The sequence below is a fragment of the Acanthochromis polyacanthus genome, chromosome 12 (assembly GCF_021347895.1).
Source record: "Acanthochromis polyacanthus isolate Apoly-LR-REF ecotype Palm Island chromosome 12, KAUST_Apoly_ChrSc, whole genome shotgun sequence".
NCBI lineage: Eukaryota > Metazoa > Chordata > Actinopteri > Pomacentridae > Acanthochromis > Acanthochromis polyacanthus.
In genome coordinates this window covers 40,387,967-40,411,531 of record NC_067124.1, presented here as the reverse complement: position 1 = coordinate 40,411,531, position 23,565 = coordinate 40,387,967, and the positions used below count along the sequence as shown (strand labels likewise).

At 38.8% G+C, this 23,565-nt stretch overlaps 2 protein-coding genes across 3 annotated transcripts; one reads left to right on the top strand and one right to left on the bottom strand.

The window, feature by feature from the left end:
* Positions 1–2,039: 2,039 nt before the first annotated feature.
* On the bottom strand, positions 2,040–8,150 carry josd2 (Josephin domain containing 2). 2 transcript variants are annotated; one of them, XM_022199711.2, is made up of 5 exons: positions 7,760–8,150; positions 7,449–7,577; positions 6,117–6,242; positions 5,738–5,932; positions 2,040–4,792 (listed from the first exon to the last, which is right to left on the bottom strand). In XM_022199711.2, the coding sequence occupies exons 2-5, from the start codon at positions 7,568–7,570 to the stop codon at positions 4,687–4,689; spliced, it is 549 nt and encodes a 182-aa protein (XP_022055403.1). In that variant the 5' UTR covers positions 7,571–7,577; positions 7,760–8,150; the 3' UTR covers positions 2,040–4,686. The 2 variants fall into 2 exon arrangements, with proteins under 2 accessions (XP_022055403.1, XP_022055402.1); XM_022199710.2 differs by having other exon boundaries at positions 7,853–8,150.
* A 4,767-nt stretch (positions 8,151–12,917) lies between these two features.
* Positions 12,918–23,328, top strand: ube2s (ubiquitin-conjugating enzyme E2S). The gene is made up of 4 exons (XM_022199712.2): positions 12,918–13,101; positions 17,542–17,689; positions 20,223–20,413; positions 22,019–23,328. Exons 1-4 carry the CDS (start codon positions 13,099–13,101, stop codon positions 22,382–22,384), a joined length of 708 nt encoding a protein of 235 aa, XP_022055404.2. The 5' UTR covers positions 12,918–13,098; the 3' UTR covers positions 22,385–23,328.
* Positions 23,329–23,565: the final 237 nt, after the last annotated feature.

Genomic DNA, 23,565 nt, shown 5'->3' with positions numbered 1-23,565 from the left:
CGCTGGTCTCGTCTCCCATAGTCACAAAAAAACCTCCAACATCTGTGAGTTCAACTTTTTATCTCTAAAATCTGGATGTTTATAAAGGTATGTGTGAAATTTTAGCTTTATATATATATATATATATATATATATATATATATGAGGCCATATTTTTAAAGTAAAAAAATATTTAAAATACATTTTAAATAATACAATTTTTAAAAATGCAGATAAAATGTAAATATTAGTTATTTTTTGCAAATGTAAAATGTATTAAATGTAAAATTTTAGAAATTTTACATTTAATAAAATGTTTAACTTAAATACAGTTTAAATAAAAAATTAGAATTCATTTTAATTAATAAAAATTTGTATTTTATTTTATAAATATAATAAATAATTTAAAAATCCAAGTAAAATTTTAACATCTACATTTTTTGCATTTATTTTTTTCTAAATGTAAAATGTATTATATTTTAAATTTAAAACATTTTACATTAATAGAATTTAGATTTTAAATTTAAATTGTAATACAATTTAAATAAAATTTTATTTGTTCATACATTAATTATTTATATATATTTCATACATGTAGATACGCTATATTGCCAAAAGTATTGGCTCACCCATCCAAATAATCACAATCAGGTGTTCCAATCACTTCCATGGCCACAGATGTATCAAATCAATCACCTGGGCATGCAGACTGCTTTTACAAACATTAGTGAAAGAATGGGTCGCTGTCAGGAGCTCAGTGAATTCCAGCGTGGAACTGTGATAGGATGCCACCTGAGCAACAAATCCAGTCGTGACATTTCCTCTCTCCTAAATATTCCACAGTCAGCTGTCAGCTGTGTTATAAGAAAGTGGAAGTGTGTGGGAACGACAGCAGCTCAGCCACCAAGTGGTCGGCCACGTAAACTGATGGAGCGGGGGGGTCAGAGGATGCTGAGGCTCATAGTGCCAAGAGGTGGACAACTTTCTGCAGAGTCAATCGCTACAGACCTTCAGACTTCATGTGGTCTTCAGATTAGCTCAAGAACAGTGCTTCAGCAGAGAGCTTCATGGAATGGGTTTCCATGGCCGAGCAGCTGCATCCAAGCCGAACATCACCAAGTGCAATGCAAAGCGTGGGATGCAGTGGTGTAAAGCGGCCGCCACTGGACTCTAGAGCAGTGGAGACGCCTTCTCTGGAGTGACCAATCACGCTTCTCCATCTGCCAATCTGATGGACCAGTCTGGGTTTGGTGGTTACCAGGAGAACCATACTTGTGGGACTGCATTGTACCAAGTGTAAAGTTTGGTGGAGGGGGGATTATGGTGTGGGCTTGTTCTTCAGGAGCTGGGCTTGGCCCCTTAGTTCCAGTGAAAGGAACTCTGAATGCTTCAGCATACCAAGACATTTTGGACAATTCCATGCTCCCAACTTTGTGGGAACAGTTTGGAGCTGGCCCCTTCCTCTTCCAACATGACTGTGCACCAGTGCACAAAGCAAGGTCCATAAAGACATGGATGACAGAGTCTGCTGTGGATGAACTGAACTGACCTGCACAGAGTCCTGACCTCAGCCCGATAGAACACCTTTGGGATGAATTAGAGCAGAGACTGAGAGCCAGGCCTTCTGGTCCAACATCAGTGTGTGACCTCACAAATGAGCTTCTGGAAGAACGGTCAAAGATTCCCATAAACACACTCCTAAACCTTGTGGACAGCCTTCCCAGAAGAGCTGAAGCTGTTCTAGCTGCAAAGGGTGGACCGACATCATATTGAACCCCATAGATTAGGAATGGGATGTCACTGATGTTCATATGAGAGTCAAGGCAGGTGAGCGAATACTTTTGGCAATATAGTGTAGATACACACACACACACACACACACACACACACACACACACACACACACACACACACACACACACACACACACACACACACACACACACACACACACATATAAAACTTAATAAATCAGATACTTTCAGAGATTTCTTTTACAGAATCTGGAATATTAAACAGCAGATTATTGAGGCTCATATTTACAGAAAACACATCAGAACTTTGTACTGAAAACAAAAATGTTTATTATAAATAAGCTTTAATATTAGGAACCTCTGAGTTAGTCACTAGTGTGTTTCTGGTTTTGGATATGCATAGATCAACAGGAACAAACAGAGGTTATTAAATACAGTCAGAGCCGCCGTTTCTGCACCTTTCTACACAATAATAACCTAAAAAGTTTAACTAAGAGGAGTTTTACTGTAGAGCTGCAACGACTTACTGCCAGCTGATTTACTTTGATTGAAAAACTCTAAATTCTCCAGTTGCTGCTTCTTAAATGTGAATATTTTCTGTTTTTTTTCCTCATCTGCTGAATATTTTTGTACAAGACTCTGAGGCACATTTTAGAGACAAACCCCCCCATCAGAAAAACAACCATTAGCTGCAGCCCTGACAGCAGAATTAAAGAAAACATCAACTTCTCATATGATCATTACTTTTATCTGTTCCAGTCTATACATTTATACTTCATCAGATATTCTCAGTATTAAGAATCTGATGAAAACTTGAACATTTTCATTTGATTAAACTTCACATTTTTTGGGTTGTTTTTAATCTGAGCTTTTGATCTTTTCCCCATTTTCTGACGTTTTAGAGCCCAAACAGCTGATTAATTAACCGACAGTAAAACTCCTCGTTAGCTGCTGCTCTCGTCGGATTAAACTTTGATTCTGGAGGTGATCCGTCACAACGAACGCGACGTCGGCTTCAGCACACGATAATAACAAAAAGTGAAACAAAAGCTGGCAGGAGGTCCGCTGTGGTGGATCACAGGACTTTAAATCTCTAAAAACGGGATTTTTATGTGCAGTAAACGGATTAAAACCTGCAGAAACAGCGGCGTGGTCCTTCAACGCCTCACGGGGCGATGCCTTCAGGTACCTGTAGGAGACAAGACGTCCAGCTGCAGTGCATAGAGAGTTAGAGGCCGTCGGTTATAAAGTGTCATCAGACGAACCGCTCAGGTTCTTGTCCCAGTGTTCAAACTAAAGGAGAATCCACCGCAGGAACTCGCAAAGTTCCAGCTGTTTGTGCAGAAAATAAAACATTTAAATACTAATAAATGTGGGGACTGAAGGCAGAAAAACAAGAAAAACTAAAGTACTTTGGAGATTAGCTCGGTAGCATGCGATTAATGAATGTTTTTCTCACTTTTTAGAGTCCTTTAAATGTTCGTCTTTAAAAGTTCAGGTAAACAAAAGTCCTAAAAAATGCCCAAAATGATCCAAATCTCATCAAAAAGGAGCCAAAACTAGTCCAAAATGACTAAAACTGATCTAAAAATCCTAAATGAGGTGAAATCTGTCTAAGATTACAAAAGCTTATCCAAAATTTAGTGACATCAGGATCATTCTGTACAATTTTTTATGCATTTTGAACGAGTTTTAGCCATTTTGGACAAATTTTGATTCTTTTTTAATACAATTGAGACAAATTTTAGGAATTATAGAAAAGTTCAGGTAAATAAAACTACCAAAGAATGCCCAAAATGACCCAAATCTCATCAAAAAATAATCAAAATAAGTCCAAAATGACTAAAACTTTTCTAAAATGAGTCTGGAATGAGCTCAGTTTGTCCTGAATTAGTGTCATTAGGGTCACTCTGGACAATATTTGATGTATTCTGGATAAACTGAGGTCATGCTGGACAGATTTCTCCTGATTCTGAGCACATTTTAGGAATTTTACATCAGTTTTAGTCATTTTGAACTCGTTTTGTTGTTTTTAATGAGAATTGGGTCATTTGGGGCATTTTCTAATCAATGTTAACTTGAACTTTTCTAAAATTCCTAAAATTTATCAAAATTGTGTCTGAAAGTCGGTGAAATCTGTCCAAAATGACACAAGTTCATCCATAACTGACATAATTTAGACAATAATCGAATCATTCTGGACAAGTTTTTGGTAACTGTTGACTAGATTTATGTCAACTAACTAAATGAACGTTTTTGGACATAAAAGCAGCAAAATCTGCTGAAAAATGAGACGTTTGCGTCTCCAGAAGCAGAACAACGGAGGTTTGTCGTGTCAGAATCTACAGCTGAGCTCAGACGTTTACATTCTCTGACAGAATCAGCAAAATGTTCGTGAACGAAAACATGAACCATCAGAGCAAATAAAACTGTGTGGCCCTAAACGAAAGAAAATGTTTGTATGATTAAACACATTTTCTAGTTTTAAAAAAAGGAACTATATTTCACTATTGCTGCCAGGAAATGTAAACTTCTGAGCACCACTGTATGGCAAAAAGAAGATAAAGGAAAGTCACCTGAAGAGTTTAACGTTAGATTTAGAGCTCGTTTCTAAATAAATGAGGTTCTACTGGGAACGTTCCTGCAGCTAAACGGGTTCCTGCAGCAGAAAGTGGCTTCAAATCGTACCGAGAGTCGGGTGGAAAACGGAGAAAGACTTAGACAATCGAGCAGCTGTTGGGAGTAAAACTTCTCCTCTGCTTCTCTTTGGGTTTTCCTCTGTGAGATTATTTTTAGTGCATTCCCTGAAGACATTTTTCTCAAAACGAGGTGTTTGTTTAAAAAATAAAACAAAAAGAAGAAGTCTGTCGTTTTCCCAGAGGAGTTCTTCTTCTTCCGTCATGCTACTCGGAGTCACTTCCTGTCTGAAGGAGTCACTTCCTGTCTGAAGGAGTCACTTCCTGTCAGCGTTGAGCCACGATCCGTCCTCCTCCACCTCCCTCCGGACCACCAGCAGCATCTCTGCAACGTCCTGAGAAAGCTGTTCGCTGAGAAACGTCCTGAAGAGAAACAACGAACAAAACTTTATTAGAATAAAGAGTAGAAAACCCTCAGAGAGCCGTCCTCCTCCAAGGCTGCTCATTCATTCCATAAACAAACGCTGCATTTCTGACGACGCCGTGTGGAGGAATGAGCAGCTTTGGAGGAGGACTGTTCTCTCTGAAGGGGCTTTCTACTTTTAGAAATGCAACTTTTTTTTTTAAATGCAGCGATTGTTTTTTGGTAGTAATGGAGCATTTTATTTCATTTTTAGAAATACAGAATTTTATGTATTTCAGAAATGCAGCACTTTTTTTAAATGCTGCATATATTTTTGAAATACAGAAACACAAACACATACAGGTTTTGTTCTGTTTTTTAAAAAAATTCAGATGTTTTTTAAAGAAATGCAGCATTTTATTTTATTTTAGAAATGCAGCATTTTTTTTGGAGATGTAGCATTTCTTTTAGAAATACAGCATTTTTATTTTTTATTGTTTTAGAAATGCAGCATTTTATTTGTTTTTTTAGAAATACAGCATTTTATTTGTTTTTTATTTTATTTTAGAAATGCAGCATTTTTTGGAGATGTAGCATTTTATTTATTTATTTATTTTTTAGAAATGCAGCATTTTATTTTATTTTTTTAGGAGACATTGTATGCAACTCCAAGTCATTTAAAATAATTTTTTAACTGTCTCAAGTGACAATTTTGAGTCCCTTTGGACAGCTTTTAACTCATCTTAGATCAGTCTAACATCAACAATCTTGAGCTGATTTAGTGATTATTAAGGATTTTTGTGTAAATATCGAGGATTTTTTATAAAAAGATGAAAACTGGACCAGATGAGTATAAAAGCGATGAATAAAACAGAACCGTAGAAGGAGCAGTGAGCTGAGATCTGATCCCAGAGACAAACAAACGCTGATGTCAGACCCATGTGACACGGGTTCTGGTTCCGTACCGGAGTTCTGCTTCTCCTCCGATGCAGACCGGACTCTTCAGCTTGGAGTCCAGGTTGTAGTACTGACCGTTCACCTGCCGGACCGCCAGCCAATGGCGTCGCCTCAGAGGCAGCGAGACGATGCCGAGCGAGACCCGAGACGGGACGTTAAGGATGAAGCCCTGGACCTTGGACATGACCAGACTCTGGACCGTCCTGCAGTCAAAGAGGACGAATTAAATCTGTCTGTGAGCTTCTGGAAGTTTTACCTGAGTCAGAATTTATCAAAATAAAGTAATTTTTTTGGATAAACTTAAGTCATGTGGGATGGATTTCACCTCATTTTGGCCACGCTTTATGGATTGGTCTTAAATCCAGATGATGGATGGATCCCACTCACCTGCGTTTGTCCCACCACACCGCCGCCAGCTCTCGGCTCTGCAGCGCCGCCATGATGACGTTGACGTCATAGTTTCCGGTACCGAGCACTGAGCGGTGAGGGTTCACCACACACTGAGGCGCCAACCTGCAGAGATTTAAAACAAAAAGTCTCAGTTTGAATCCCACCGCTGCGGGGACGTGGGAAGCTCCTCTTTCTGCCACAATCGTCGTCATTTTCTGTCTCCACGGTCTGGCCTCCTCCCACACAATCATCCATTTAGCAGCGCTGCGTTTCTCCGGTTTGCTCTGGTAAATGTGTTTTGTTTGTCAGAAGCATCGTGACTCATCCAGTCTCATGTTTAGAGGCTGAAAACAGCAGCTAGATGAACACAATAGATGCTGCTGTCTGAAAGCTCAGCGCTGCTCTTCTACCCCAGAGGTAAATATTAGATTTACAGCAGATACTGGCTTACCTCAGAAAGAGGAGCTACAGCACCATAAATGAAGAAAACTGTTTGACATCTGGACTTTATTAACCCTGTAAGACCCAAATATAGAAGAAAATGAGCAAAAAAGAGCAAAAAATAAAAACACATCCGGAAAAATATTGCAGAAATTATATATATAATGGATGGATAAAACTGATGTTGTCTTTCTGTGGGTTTTACAGGGTTAAGGACACTGAACAAAGATGTAAACTCTTCTGAGACTTTTTCTATGAACACAAAAGGTCTGTTTCTCTCAAATTTTGTTCATAGATTTGTCTAAATCTGTTACTGAGCACTAATCCATCCTCCTCACAGGTGTGGCAGATCAAGATGCTGATTATTGCACAGGTGTGCCTCAGGCTGGCTCTAAAGGTGCAGTTTTACTGTGTTAGTGGGGTCAGAGCTTCAATTTTTTTAAAGAGAAAACAGTCACATTTTTCAGATTAATAAATATTTTCTGGTTTCTTTCCTCTGTGACAGTGAGCTGAAGAACTTTGGACTAAACCAGACATTTGGGAACATGGATTGACATTTACGACCATTTTCTGACATTTTAGAGACCAAACAACAGACCATTCATCCAGAAAACAGTCAGCAATTAAAACTGACATTTGTCATGTGGGACTTTAGGAAACTCTGATCCACATTCTTCAACATTTTCTAACCAAACAGCTGATTTAATAACAATAAAACTAATTTGTAACTACATACCTCGTGGCTAAGAAACTACTTTTAAAATAAAACTATTAAAAACCGGCCTGCGAGTTGACGTATTTGCAGTTTAAATGCTCCTGCTGTTGCTGTGAAACACTCCCAGCCTCCCCTCCACACACACCGACCCTCCGGATGAACGCAAGCCGCACCGTTTGCAGATGTCGTCGGCCGTCTCCTTGGTGAACACCCGCTCCTGGAGCACGTTGTTCAGGGCATGGATCGCGCACAGCTCCAGTCGTTGCTTCTCATGGAACACTTCTCCTTCGCTCATGCTAAGACTAAAGAAGAAGACAAAAGAAAAATAAGACAAAGCAGCGTTAGCAGCTGGCATGCTAACGGATAGCTGCTAACAGCTAACCGTTAGCTAAAGTTCCACTTGGCTGTTAGCATGCTAGTTAGCTGCTAGTTAGCATGCTAACAGCTAGCTGGAACTTGAGCTAACGGCGGCGGCTACACCGACCAGAGCTCTGATTTTAACGGAGAGTTTAGCCGCTGACAGTCTGGGAAGACCGGAGAATTATCCCTCGAGCAGCGGGCGAATGAAGCCACCGACCTGCTGATGAAGCGGTTCTCCGGTAAACTGATGCTGGATACGGACAGCTACATCCAGGAAACGCTGCTGCCGCTGCTGCTGCTGCTGTTGTTGTTGTTGTTGTTGTCGTCGTCACACCCCTTTACAGACTCACAGGTTTCCGATGGGAAACCTCCACTTTAACCTTATTGAGCTGGACCGGTTCAGTGCTACTCGGATGAGAGGAGGGTTAGTTACCGCTATATAACTAACCTACTAACTAACCAACGGGTTGTATACAGTCTATGGGTTAAACACTGATGGAGCTAATGGTTGAGAGACGCGGTGCAGCGGCGCCCTCTAGTGCTCAGCTCCGGTATTTCATAATCTGCAGTTTAATCGATAATAAATACATTACAAAAAATCAATACATTAATAACTAAAGAATCCCCATGAAATAAATATCAATAAAATCCTGAAATAAATACACATGCCATTAGGAAATAAATATTCCCTAATATAGATTATAAAACATTCTAAATATTTTAAAGTAGTCCCTATCTTTATTACATACTTTATTACATTCATACTTTATTACATCTACATTAAATAACATGGTTACTGTTATTAAATATTTATTTCTTTAATTATTTATTTTCTTTATTTATGCATATTATCAGTTGAGTCTTTCTGTTGTGTTTTGCTGTTGTTCGGTCCTTTCGTAACAATGTAGACGAACATATTGGTGTACGTTTATTATAAATCATGTTCACTATTACTTTTATTGTTATTGTGACAATTGTTTAGAAATGGGAGCATTCCGAAGAAGAAGTGCGATTATACTAGATAAACTTTGACTTCTTCCCGCTCCTTTTTGAGCACATTTTGTATTGTCTTTTGTTGTAGTTTTCTTTTTATGTCAAAATGTTCAAAATAAACTTTCCAAAAAACAATCTGAATGTATCACTGTACATCGAATTATATATACATATATAGCAACTATGACTAATATAGGGCAATTGTATCTAATATAGACATACATAAATAATTTACTGCACAATTACATCCTCACAAAACATTTAAAACGCTCACGACCTTTATATTCAATCATTACATTTCCACAATGTCTGACTGTGTTTTATTCCAATTCCAGCCTGTTAGTCAAACATAAATCCAGAAACACAATCATAAATATAATTACAGATTTTGACCAGCTGATATCTCGAAGGACTCCAAAAACATCACATCCAGGAGCTTCATATTGAAAATCAGCCTCTATTTGTTTACTGAGGTGAGTCTGGATTCCTAATATAATGAAGGTTTTTATCCTGATGCATGATTTATTAATAACATCCTGAACGCTCAATGACCTGAAATGTTCTAAAACAACAGGAGCTCCTGCTTTGTTTGAAGCTTAATCTCCATGTGTGTGTTAATGAACGTCTGAAGTCGTGACAAAGCTGGATATTTATCTGGGTAGTAAACTGAATCATCGCAGCGTCTTTCACATTTATTCTACTGAACTCGGTAGCAGGTATTAAGAGCAATTTCAGCAGGAACACTGTGTCCTCAGTGCAGCGAAGGAGGCTTCTCCTGCAGCTTCAGAGCATCTGTTCAGTCTCACAGAGCTTCTTGTTTTTTAGTATTTCTGATGACGTTGTGGGTGTTTCTGACAAGCTGTTTAACATTTATATCTGGAATTAATCAATAATGTCCTTTTGAATGATTATTTGTGATTGAAATTTATTTATTTATTGTAATTCTTTTGTTTCCAGACGAAGTACAATAAAGTCTGGATGTCAAAAGAGACAAAAAACAACAAAATATCACAAAAACGAGACACAAAACGGCACAGACAAGACTCAAAACGACAAAGGTGAGACACAAAACGACAAAAAATGAGACAAACGACATGAAACAAAGGAATAAAGAGACAAAAGGTGAGACAAAAAAGTCCGAAAAATGGACAAACATGAGACAAAAAATGACCAAAGTATGAAACGCAGCAAAAAATGGACAGCACAGTGAGACAATAAACAAAACGACAAAAACATGAGACAAACGAAAAAAGGTAGACAAAAATCAACAAAAATAAGACAAAATCTGACAAAAAATGAACCACAAAATGACAAGAAATGAGACAAACAACACAAAACAAAAAAAATAGACAAAAAAGTTCAAAAGTGACAGAAAAATTTCACAAATGACACAAACGACACACAAAACAATGAATAAACCAAAACACAAAATGACAAAAAACAAAAGCAAGACAAAATGGAAACCCAAAACGACAAAAATGAGACAGAAAAGGACAAAAATGAGACAGAAAAGGACAAAAATGAGGCACAAAACGACAAAAATGAGACAGAAAAGGACAAAAATGAGACAGAAAAGGACAAAAATGAGGCACAAAACGACAAAAATGAGACAGAAAAGGACAAAAATGAGACAGAAAACGACAAAAATGAGACAGAAAACGACAAAAATGAGACAGAAAAGGACAAAAATGAGACAGAAAACGACAAAAATGAGACAGAAAAGGACAAAAATGAGGCACAAAACGACAAAAATGAGACAGAAAAGGACAAAAATGAGACAGAAAACGACAAAAATGAGACGCAAAATGACAAAAATGAGACAGAAAACGACAAAAATGAGACGCAAAATGACAAAAATGAGACACAAAATGACAAAAATGAGAACAACTTGTCATGGTCTAGAAATGATTTTAAATTTATAGTTTTACTAATTTACAATCTGCAGTTAATGTCTTCTCTGTAATTTTTATACTTTGAGGGCCGGATTGGACCCTCTGGAGGACCACTTTTGGACCACGAGCCTCATGGTGGACACCCTTATGGTTTCTGACAAGCTGTTTAACATTTAATATCTGGAATTAACATTACAGACATTTCAAAAACAGCCTCCAGACACCGTGTTCTGCTGATTTACAGTGAATGCTGGTGTTTTGTGAGCAGAAACCAGCTGGCTGTTGTTTGCATGATGACGGAGAACGAAGCTTTTTGTTGTTTTATGTCGTCCGTCTGCTCCTATGAACGTCGGCCTTTATCTTCTCCGCTGAGCTGCGTCTGAAGTTTCCATTTGGATGCTTTCAGATAAGCTGCAATTCAAATTCAGTTTTCTGTGTATCAGTCAAATTATTCTCTCCACTGATGAAATATTCTGCAGTTCAGTGACGTTCCCTCCTCAGCCTCGGTTTGGACGCATCCTGAGTGTATTTACAAGGTCTGTTTTAGCTCTACACAGATGTTTATACAAGTAAAATAAAATGGAAAAAAAAACAAGAGATATACACATTTTATTTCAGAGATTTCAGGGAAGGAGTTTTTTTTATATATGAACTACATTTCAAAAGTTTGGGGTCATCCAGACAATTCCATGTTTTCCATGAAAACTCCCACTTTTATCCATGTGCTAACATAACTGAACAAGGGTTTTCTAACCATCAATGAGCCTTTCAACACCATTAGCTAACACAATGTAGCATTAGAACACAGGAGTGATGGTTCTGTACTGGTTTATCTTTTATCCAGATCATCACTTTCATCTGGAAGTTTAGTTCTGAGCAGCAGCCAGGTTTAGTTCTGGTCCTCTGTCTATAGAGGTTGATGTTCTGAAGGTTCCTTCACACTGTCTGAGCTTCACACTAACTCTGGTTTCCATGGAGAACCCCTGATCCAAGTCTGAAGCAGCTGAAGTCTGTTTTTACAGCTGGGTGGAGAAAATAGTTCAGTGTCTGTGGAGTCATTTTAGGAGCTCCGATTAGTGGAACTATGACTCCTTCTAGACCTCCTGATTAGTGGAACTATGACTCCTTCTAGACCTCCTGATTAGTGGAACTATGACTCCTTCTAGACCTCCTGATTAGTGGAACTATGACTCCTTCTAGACCTCCTGATTAGTAGAACTATGACTCCTTTTAGACCTCCTGATTAGTGGAACTATGACTCCTTCTAGACCTCCTGATTAGTGGAACTATGACTCCTTCTAGACCTCCTGATTAGTGGAACTATGACTCCTTCTAGACCTCCTGATTAGTGGAACTATGACTCCTTCTAGACCTCCTGATTAGTGGAACTATGACTCCTTCTAGACCTCCTGATTAGTGGTACTATGACTCCTTCTAGACCTCCTGATTCCTGCTGAATCTGTGCTTCTCTGGTTTTTAGTTGATCACTGATCTTCCTGGATCTGTTTCATCTTTGCTGAGTCTCTCAGTCTGTCTGCATCATGGCTCCACATGGAAAAGAACTGAACAGAGGAAGAAAAAAATCTGTCTTCCTCTGTTCAGTTCTTTTCCATGTGGAGCCATGATGCAGACATAGATAGACCCAGTCCATAGTTCCAGCACTGATAGAGTTCTGCTGCTCATTGAAGGATAATGAGACCAACATAACTTCATTGAGCTCAGATGGAGTCCAGATGTTTTCTGTAAACCCGACCAGGACTACCACAGTCGATCTATAGTCCTGACAGTGAAGCACAATGGCCGTTTTTTTCTTTATGCTTATGGTTGGAAATCACAGCTGGACTCATTTTAGCTTCACTGATCACAGCTGGATTCACTTTTGTTCTTTGAGTTTCTACCTTGGGCTGAATTTTTGTATAGTCTTTATAATGTATTTATATTTAAATGATTCAATACAGTTATTGAGAGGTGGTTAAATTTATAATCTTTTCACATTTAAGTTCACAAGGCTGTACTCATTACTGGTTGAATACTTTCAAGGTAAATGTTAGGTTTCATGAAAGTTTAAGTTTTCAGTTCTAGATTCCAAGATAAACATCTCTACGATCAGGTTTATTATTTCCCTGTAGTTTGGAGAACATTCTTGTTATTTTACTGCACATCTACGTTCATTTAATTCAATTCAACATCGGTATATTGTGTGGAATACAACCGATGTGTCTCCAGTATTGATCGGGGCTGTGCGTTTTTCAAACGGACCAATCAGCGCCAGTCATCGCTCATAGTTTTCACTCTCTCGGACTGATAGGGCTCCCCGCCGTGACGTAACGAAAATACCGCATTACGATTGGCTCAGTGTTTGTGACGTTTCATGTCACTAAGGCGCCCATTGGTCGGTGGCAGTAGGTTAAACTGTGGATCGTATTTTTGTTCCTGTGTCAACGTAACGAAGAAAAGAAGCAGCGAGAGCCGGCGAAGTTTCCACCAAATCTACTTTTTTCGAGACATTAACGGATCAGGCTCCTTCTCTCCGACTCCAGCCGGACCTCCACCCGCCCAGCAGATCGGCTTTTTGAAGATGGTAAGACCGAGGACCGAGCTCCGTTCTCGTTTCTAACGGGACTAGCTGTTAGCTGGTTAGCCGTCGCCAGCCGTCGATGCTTTTTTAAATGTGTATTTATTTGGGTTGCGTCTATTTACTGGAGTTTCTGGTCAGTATTTCAATCGCCGTCTATGTTAACGCGATTTAACGAACACTTTTGTCGTAATTACCGCTGTACGACACATTTTAAAGCAGCTGTAACGTTACCTGGATGAAGCTAGGCTAACGATGCTAACGTAAAGTTACCTACTGACTAACCAAAGCTATGGTCCTCTTGCTAATGTTGTTGTGTAATCTGGCTGTCACGATAAGAAGGTTTTTAGTTTAAAATAAGGACTAGTGTGACTCCAGTAGAGGTTGTCAACAAGCTACTGTGAATGGGGAAACTTTGGAGCTAAACCAGAACGGCAGCAGGGCTCAGTTCGCACATAAATACAACATAAATATGAGTAAAATGAGCCAAACATAGAAACTATCATGTGTTTTTAATGGAGTATGAATAAGAGATAATCAGGGAGGATCTCCAGTGATGCTGATGGAGGGTTTTCCTGATGCCAGGTTGCTCTAGTGTGCTTTAAAACAGATGTGAGCTGCTCAATGAATTGATTTCAAATCAGAAATGCAAATTAAAACAATCCAGTACGCAAATTACAACTGATGCACATATTCCCTTTGTTTCCGTGCAAAAAGTACATTCTGAAAGTGTTCACATGTAAGGAATTCTCTTTTTACGAAACGTCATGAGCAACCCGAAATTTGTTTAGAAAAATTAGTTTAATTTCAACAACGTTATGCTTCAGTTTATCATTTCCACATGACAGCTTCCAGATGATAGAGTGTCTACAAAGTAACACAACATTTAGTCACAGCTATCTACAGCTGAATAAAATAGTATTTTACTTTATAAAAGACAAAAAAACAAGGCAAAATATTACTAAAATGAGACAGAAAATGACAAAAGTGAGAAACAAAATGACCAAAAAACTAGACAAAAAAATTACAAAGAGGCAAAAAAAATGACAAAAGCATGAAACAATATGACAAAAACGATATGCAAAATGACAAAAGACAAGTCAGACAAAAAACAAGAAAAAATGAGACACAAAATGATACAAAAAAAGTTTGACAAACAACATGAAACAAAACCAAAAAAGGAGACAAATATTAGACATAAATGGACAAAAAATTAGAAACAAAATGACAAAAACCATGAGACAAAAGAAAAATGTCAGACAAAATATTACAAAAATGAGACATACGATGACAGAAGAAAAAAAAGAAAAAACTGACAAACGAAACAAAAAATAACAAATTGGTGAAACAAAACTGCAAAATCAATGAATAAAGCAAAACACAAAATGACAGAAATGAGACAAAAAACACAAGCGAGACAAAAAGGAAACACAAAACACAGACAAAAACAAGACAAATGTTGCAAAAATGAGACATAAAATGACAAAAGTGAGAAACAAAATGAGACAAACGACACGAAAAAGTTACAAAGTGACAAAAACGAAACACAAAACAATGAATAAAGCGAAATGCAGAATGACAAAATTATCAAATTAGAACTATTCCAGAACATTCAGAATGAATCAGGACCGGGGTTTGTTTTTCTTCTTCTTACTTCAATTGATGCAGAAACTAGCGGTTGTTTTCACTGTTGATGATTTTCTGAAGTAATTAATTAGTTATTTGGATTGTACAATGATTAAAAAACAAAAAGATGTTTATTAGTGTCATAGAGAAGCAAAGAAACTAGAAAATATTCTCATTTAAGAAGCTGTGATGACAGAATTTAGACTATTCGACTGTCTAATAGTTGACGATGAATCCGTTAATCGTTGCAGATCTGCTTAGGAGTCATTCCATGTCAATTCAACAAATGCTTGTTGCACCACTTTCTCAGATCCTCCCAAAATTTTTTTTGGGCTTTATTTGGGTAATTTTATGAACAAATACAAAGTATTATGGTTATAAACATACAGTATAAGCAGTAATGATCTAATCTAATACCCATAGTCAGTCCAAACTTAATCCTCGCCTATGATTTTAGGGTTTTAAACTACTAAAAAAAGCAATTTATACTCCTTTTACATGGTCAGAATTTTTTCCCCTTCCAAAACTTTTACCCTTCTGGTGAGAAAAGTATAGAAATGAATGAAAATAAAAAAATACTGGACTGTGGAATTTCCCAAAATATCCTTATTATTTCATGGGCGACTTTATTTTGGGTTTTTCATGCCTCTATTTTAGGACTTATTCTTGTGAAAAGACATTGAAAGAATGAATTTTCTTCTTTACTAATGAAAGTTGCATAAGGTAAAAGTTTTAAAACATTAAAATAAAGCTTATTTATTGATTTATAGGCTGTTGAACTCAGGTGTAGACCCAAAATAGCCTAACTTTAGGCATTAAAAAGTGCATGTGGGATACATGGTACGCGGTTCAAATTTTTTTTGGAGGAACTAGTATGTGTGAAGTATGTGTGAACTTACTTTCATATTTGTTTCTTGTGCCAAAGATGAGCAACTGCTGAATCAATTTACTATATATTTTGATCCTCGTTTTTGTTTTTAGGAACCATTTACATGACCAACTAAAGATGAAAGATGAATCTGAAGCATCAGCATCGTAGTATAAGTTACAAAGGGCATATCTGAAGTTAATTATTATATAGACATTGTTTTGTCTTTCATACAGTAACTGAATAAGAAGAAATGGCATCACTCCCAGACTGCATTCTCAGGACAGCCTCGGTATCGTATTTGACTTATCAGCTGAATTTGAAGATTTGCAAGTGAAATTCATGCACCCAAAAGGTCCCAGCAAGAAGTTCACATGGCCTAGAAAGGATGACGTAGTGTGGGTGCCTACAGCCCACATCCTCTGTCCAATCACTGCTCCTTCAACACGCCGTGGTGGACAGTACCACATATCTGGTGCAGATGATGGCCTGATTTCAGAGAAATTCAAGCAGTTCAAAGGACAGAAATAGTGGTGTGATAAGTTGGGGACAAATTACATGTTTTACATGGGACCTAAGGCAATATAACTCATTTTAACTGCAATATATTAGTTAGAATTCCTAAAAAAACGCCTATAAAACATAGTGCATTTCTTGGTTAAATTGGCCATGAAGGATTCAAGAAACAATGTTGATACTTCAGATATCAATTATTCGGATGTTTATTGTTATACAGACAAAGTTTCATGTTTCTACTCCATGTCCCACATTGGTTTCTGTGCCAATATATGTATGGTGTTTTTCAGTCTGTTTCATAAATAGGCATCGTTTTGAGGTCTAAGGAGACTAGCTAGCTCTTGGATATTTTTAGGTTAGAGAGAACTTTTAAGGTACTTTGAGATTTTTATAACATATGAACCTTGTTACTTATTAAAATTTGTGAAAAAAATGCCTAAATTCTTGAAAAATGCCATTTTCGCCAAATTTTTAAATTGCCCTGTACCACAGAGAAATGGGTATATTCATTCCAATTTTTTTTTTCCTGCTCTATTGTTAAGGTGTTTGAACCCTTCAGATCACTTGTAAGTCTATATCATCAGTCAGTTCCCAGTATTATCTTCCTAAATCAAGCCTTTCTACCTAACATATCAATTTCCGAGTGGAAAAATAGGGATTTAAATATTTTATAACTTAGCAAATAGCAATCATATGATGTTAAAACTTTGCAAGTAATCTATTCTTATGTTGGGATAGTTAAAAAAAAAGTTTGGAGATGATCAGAGGAGGTCATGCAACAAAATTTCCTCAGATTTGTTGAAATGAGATGGAATGACTCTTAGATGTTCCTACAATGTCAGGTTTTTATAGATTTTTCTCTATTTTGTTATAGTTCATCCATGTTCTGTACAATTTAAAAACCGTTTTGGGTGCATTTCATACTTTTTTGTTTTAAATTTCACTGTAAGTTGCGATATCTGTCAGAAAAACCCACAAACTGTTTGTGTGTCGGCAGATAGAAAGGAGCGTTCCAAAGCTCTCAGGCTGCATGATGCTGGAAAAACTGACACTGGGTTATTTATTTTTGTCTGAAATCTGATAAAAAATTCAGGGATTTTTAGCAGATGACTTGAATAATTCCATTTGGGGAGAATTAATCACTGCAGGAGTGCATCTGCATCCGAAATATCAGAGCGAAAAACGGAGGCTGAACACTGACAAAGACATCAGGATGGCTTTATTTTGTGTCTCATTCAGGGATTTCAATGGTCCAACCAGCAGTTTCCTGGTGTGGAGAAACGGCTTTTGGTCGATATTTTCCTTTCTGCAGCTGAAATATTTCCTCAAAACTGATTTCCTTTTGCCAACAAATCTTCTTTTTCTGCTCATTAGCTGCATGTGTGGAAGAAACTCGGCGTGTTCCTGGAAATATTCTTCCTTTTGTCTCCTTCCAGAACTCCAATGTGGAGAATTTGCCCCCTCATGTTCTTCGCTTGGTCTACAAAGAGGTTTCAGCGTTAGCAGCAGACCCCCCTGAGGGCATCAAGATCTACCCCAGCGAAGAAGACATCACAGAACTGCACACGGCCATCGAAGGACCGGGTAGGAGACGCTCTGTGGTGGAGGGGTTCAGCCCAGTCTGATGTCAGTGGACCGGACCAGTGAAATAAAACCAGAATAACCGAGAAATAACCACAACTCCCAATGGTTCCTCTGGTTTCAGGGATTCTCTTTTTACTAAACATCATGAACAAACTGAAGAAAATTCAGGTTCACCAACATTCATCCTCAGTTTATCATTTCCTCATTAAACTTCCAGATCAGAGTGTCTACAAAGGAACACAACATTTAGTCACCTGGACCTGAACCAGAGAGGGTTTACTGTAAAAAAGACACAAAAACGAGACGCAGTACGACAAAAGCGAGAAACAAAATGACACACGACACAAAAAAGAAACACACAAAGTTACAGAGTGGCAAAAAGTGACGCAAAGCTACAAAACGAAGCACAAAACAACGAATACAGTAAAACACAAAATGACAAAAAACACAAGCGAGACAAAAAAATGACAAAAACAACAAACAAAACGGCAAACCTCAGGAAAAATAGTGATCTTACAGATTGTCCCATCCATCCATCCATCCATCCATCCATCCATCCATCCATCCATCCTCCATCCATCCATCCTCTATCTATCCATCCATCCATCCATCCATCCTCTATCTATCCATCCATCCATCCATCCATCCTCTATCCATCCATCCATCCATCCATCCATCCATCCATCCATCCATCCATCCTCCATCCATCCATCCATCCTCTATCTATCCATCCATCCATCCATCCATCCATCCTCTATCTATCCATCCATCCATCCATCCATCCATCCATCCATCCATCCATCCTCTATCTATCCATCCATCCATCCATCCATCCTCTATCCATCCATCCATCCATCCATCCATCCATCCATCCTCCATCCATCCATCCATCCTCTATCTATCCATCCATCCATCCATCCATCCATCCATCCTCTATCTATCCATCCATCCATCCTCTATCTATCCATCCATCCATCCATCCATCCTCTATCTATCCATCCATCCATCCATCCATCCATCCATCCATCCATCCATCCATCCATCCTCTATCTATCCATCTATCCATCCATCCATCCATCCTCTATCCATCCATCCATCCATCCATCCATCCACCGACCGCTTTATCCTCACTGGGGTCATGGGGGCTGCTGGAGTCTGTCACAGGGCTACATATACAGGGATGAGAATTTTCTGCGGATTTTATCGTTGCCAGGGTCATTCTTGTGAATCGTCTAAATTCGAGGAGAACATTTTTTTGGGGGTGAGGTATGTTTATGGTCGGCCAGTCGTGATATCGAACGGCTGCTAATATCCACCGCGCTGAATGCTAGCTGCCACTCAGTGAGAGCTGTCATGTACAGTCCTGTAATCGAATCACCGTGAAGTGTAGAGTCCAGGGATGGGAATTTTCTGCAGATCCGCCGCACACATATCACCCCCCCCATCAACAACTTTCCGCTGGAATCAGAACTTGCTGATCCCATTCCTGCATATACAGACACACAATCACACTCACATTCACACCTACGGACAATTTAGAGTAACCAGTTATCCTCAGCATGTTTTTGGACTGTGGGAGGAAGCCGGAGTACCCGGAGAAAACCCACGCATGCACAGGGAGAACATGCAAACTCCATGCAGAAAGATCCCAGGCCGGGATTTGAACCGGGGATCTTCTTGTTGAAAGGCGACAGTACTGACCACTACGGCACTGTGCAGCCCCCAGATTGTCCCAGTTTTATTAAATTACACATAACATGAAGTAAAATCACAGAAAAAACACTTTTTAAAATAAACTTTGTTTTTTACATTTTTACCTTAAAATTTCCCTTTTTGTTGTTTTTTAAACAGGTGTTATTTCACAGGTGTTTGCTGTTACCTGAAAGACACAAAATATGAATGTTAAGGATTTTTCAAAAATATTAAATAATGTTTTTATCTGTTATTTTACAGATTGTTAAATTACAGCTCCTCTAAAGTGACTCAAATGTCCAAAAGACTCACAGATTCCTTCTAAATAATTCAAAATTTGTCCAAAGTGACTCAAAATGTGTCCAAAGCCAGTTAGAATACGTTCTCAATGAGCTGGAACTTTTCCAGAACGACTCAGATTTGTCCACAATGGGACAGAATGTTGAAAGTTAAGCAAAAAATAATCACAAATTCTCTAAAATGACTCCTAATGTGTCCAAAACACGGTAAAATGTGTGTACAGCCACTGTAAAGTGACTCAAATGTCCAAATTCCTCCTAAATAATGGAAAATGTGTTAAAAATGACTCAGATTTTGTCCAAAGTGAGCTAAGATGCGTCCTAAACGCTTGGAATTGGTGCAGAATGATTCCAGAATGAGTTGAAATAGCAGAAATGAATCACAGTTGATCTAACCCGACTCCAAACTGTAAAACTGAACAGTGCAGTAATCCGTGTTCTCTCTGAATCTAGCTGTGTTTAACGGTGTTTCTGCTGTAAATCTTCTCTGACCCTCTTTCCTCTCCGTCCTGCTCCCTGATCAATTCTTCATGCTTCGACAGAGGGAACTCCGTTTGCTGGCGGCGTTTTCCGAATGCGTCTGGTCCTCGGGAAGGACTTCCCTGCTGTTCCACCCAAGGGGTATTTCCTGACCAAGATTTTTCACCCCAACGTGGGCCACAAGGGAGAGATCTGTGTCAACGTGCTGAAGAGGGACTGGAAGGCAGAGCTGGGCCTGCGACACGTCCTGCTGGTAAGGAACTGTTTTATGTCTGTTGACAGGAACAGACGAGCTCCGTCATCGTTCCTTCATGTGTCCTAGCACGCCTCAGAGGTTTATCTGATGCACATCATGGGGCATTTTGGCTGGATGTCAGCAAAACATACACAAAAATCACCCACATCCTTCCAAAATGACTTGAAATTTGTCCAAAATTGTTAATAATTTGCCCAAAACATCTAATGGTACTCAATTTTTCCCCAACATGTCTAGAAATATTTCCAGAATGACTCAAAATTCCTCCTGAATAATGCAAAATTTGTCCAAAATGATTCAAAATTTGCCAGAAATAAATAGAAAATGTCTATTATTATTAAACTTTCCCTCAAAATGACAAGAAATGTTCCCAAAATGACTCAGAATTTTTCCAAAGAGAGTTAACCCTTTAAGCTTCAGTGTACCACCGGCGGTACACCTACTCATTTGCATAGGAATTTATACAAACACTATACACCGATGGAAAGCTTAGATTCTCATGAATCCGCCGGTATAAACCACTTTCAGATGTGATTACCACAGCGGGTGAGAAAAACACATTTGTCCGACAAAAACAAATATTCATCCATCCGTTCTCTATACACGGCTTCAACGCACACAGCGCGACTCACATTTCCGGGTTTATTATTACACACAGAAAAAAAGAATCCACAAAAAACGGCCATAATCCAACCTTTTACATCAGATGACACAAGCCAGTAAACTAATTTATCCAAAACATGTCCTGAAGTCGGTATAAAATCCACGAATCGGTCATTTTCAAGGGTTAAGATCCGTCCTAAATGATTTGGAATCAGTCCAGAGTAACTCAAATTTGTCCAAAATGATTAAAAACCTGCCAAAAATAAATAGAAAATGTCTATTATTACTGAATTTACACCCAAAATGACTAGAAATGTTTCCGAAATTACTCAAAAATTCCTCCTAAATCACGCAAAATGTGTCCAAAATGATTTAAAATTTGCCATAAAAGGTCTTAATATTACTAAATTTTCCCCCAAAATGACTAAAAATGTTTCCGAAATGACTCAAAATTTAAATTTGTCCAAATTATCCTCAGATTATTTTTTCCCTAAAATGACCTATTTTTCCTTAAGTGATGCAAAATTTGACCAAAATTAGTTTTACATGAGTAAAACTTTTCCTGAAATTACTCAGATTTTGTACTAAATGAGTTAAAAATTTTCCAGAATAAATTAAAAACTGTCAAAAAATTACAAAATTTTCCAGATTGACATTTTTTTCCTCAAAAGTGATGCAAAATTAGTCTGTTTTGAGTAAAACGCTTCAAAAAATTACTCAATTTTTGTCCAAAGTGAATCAAAAGTTTTCCAAAATTAATTAAAAAAATTGTCAAAAAATTACAGAATGAAATGCTGTAAAATTGAAAATAGAACAAACGCAGTAAATAACAACATACACGTAAAAACAAGGTCTGCTAGCTTGATGCTAATTCCTATGAGAAACCCCATTGACATGCTAATAGTTAGCATTGCAGTCGTGCCATGGCTGCACACGTTTTTCATCTTCCTACCTGTCCAGTAACAGATCTTAACGGATCTTTTCCTCTCTTCCCTTCAGACCATCAAGTGTCTCCTGATCCATCCGAACCCGGAGTCGGCTCTGAACGAGGAGGCCGGCCGCCTGCTGCTGGAGGACTATGCGGAGTACGAGTCCAGAGCCCGTCTGCTCACAGAGATCCACGCCATGGGGGGGCCCGGCGGTACGTCCGGGGCCCCTCAGGACCCCAACGACGGCCCCCAGCCCAAGAAGCACGCCGGCGACCCGACGAAGAGGGCGGGGCCGAGCGCGGCGCCGGTGCCGGCGGCTCTGGGCAACGGCGCTAACGGAGCTAGCACCACCTGCAGCAACAGCAGCAGCAGTAGCAGCAGCAACGTAGCGGGGAAGAAGAAAGCGGATAAAAAGCGAGCGTTGAGGCGACTTTAATACCTCGGCCGGATCCTCAGTGCGTATGAGTGCGAGTGTGAGAGTGTAAATATAAATATCGAAGTGTGCTGACGAAGTTTTTGTTCCCTTTTTCTGACTCTTTCTACCCCGACCCGGACCGTCACCTTTGTACTCGCCTCACCATCACGGCTTCGTTAATTATCTCCATACCGGAAGACGTCAACGGACACAATCCTCCTCTTTTTTTCCAGAAACAGAAACACTTTCACCTCGGAGATCTCAGTTGTTACGAACGAAAGACGCTCGTCTGTCCCTCAGTGAGACTCCTGTGGTCTCAGACTGGATCTTTTTACGGCGTCTCTGCTCAGTTTGCTGTGATGGTACTGTGTACTGCTCAGTCCAAACCGGGATTCATCAAATTAAATGATCCTCGATACCTAAAAGCCTCCTGTTTCATGTTTAGATCTGACTGAAGGTATGGAAGGAGTTAGCAGCAGAGAGCAGGAAGTCTGTCTGATTCTTTTCTAAAACTGTTTCACTGTCCAGTATTTTCAAAAGTCGTTTTTAATTGACATATCCATATTCAGCTGTCTCGTGGTCGTGTGTGAAGACGTAGATCAGTGGCTGTAAGGGAACAGGGTAACTTTTATATGAAAAACAAAACAAAAATCCTCTGTTCTCTGTGTTAAGCATACTGTGATGTGACTCCGCCTGCTTCCCGTAGAGCTCAGACCGATGGGGGACTCCAGCGCTCGGCCGGACTCGTCTCGTTGCACTTTCAGGGTTTCTGGGGCAGGTTTTCTCACAGTTCTGAACGCACGCCGGGTCTACATTTCCCAAGGAAACACACTGAAGCGCTGTCTTAATGTGGATGGAAAAGGTGCCTCTGAAACTCTGTTACTGCAGACTGTTGGCTGGATATTTTGTGTCCATTTTAAATTATTTAAATTAATAAAATACCAGAAGTGAAATGAGAAAACAAACGCTCCTATTTGCTTTTATTTGACGTGTGCAGTGAGTGAAAAGCATCGCATAATCAAAAACAATCGAGATCTTTACAGTCTTAAAAAAATTAAGACTAAAGATCTCTAGATTGATCTAGAATGACCCAAGTCCCAAATTACTAAAGTGACCCAAAAATGGTCCAAAATAACTTAAATGTCTTCAGAACCTGTCCATCAGTTAAAAATGTCAAGAATGGCTCAAGACCGATCCAGAAC

Coding starts and splice junctions, on each gene's coding strand:
- josd2 (XM_022199711.2), bottom strand. CDS start 7,570: ATGAGCGAAGGAGAAGTGTTCCATGAGAAGCAACGACTGGAGCTGTGC. Junction 5,933..6,116: donor GTGTGGTGGGACAAACGCAG/GTGAGTGGGATC, acceptor CTTTGACTGCAG/GACGGTCCAGAGTCTGGTCA. Junction 4,793..5,737: donor GGAGGAGAAGCAGAACTCCG/GTACGGAACCAG, acceptor GTTTCTCTTCAG/GACGTTTCTCAGCGAACAGC.
- ube2s (XM_022199712.2), top strand. Junction 17,690..20,222: donor CACGGCCATCGAAGGACCGG/GTAGGAGACGCT, acceptor ATGCTTCGACAG/AGGGAACTCCGTTTGCTGGC. Junction 20,414..22,018: donor GCCTGCGACACGTCCTGCTG/GTAAGGAACTGT, acceptor TCTTCCCTTCAG/ACCATCAAGTGTCTCCTGAT.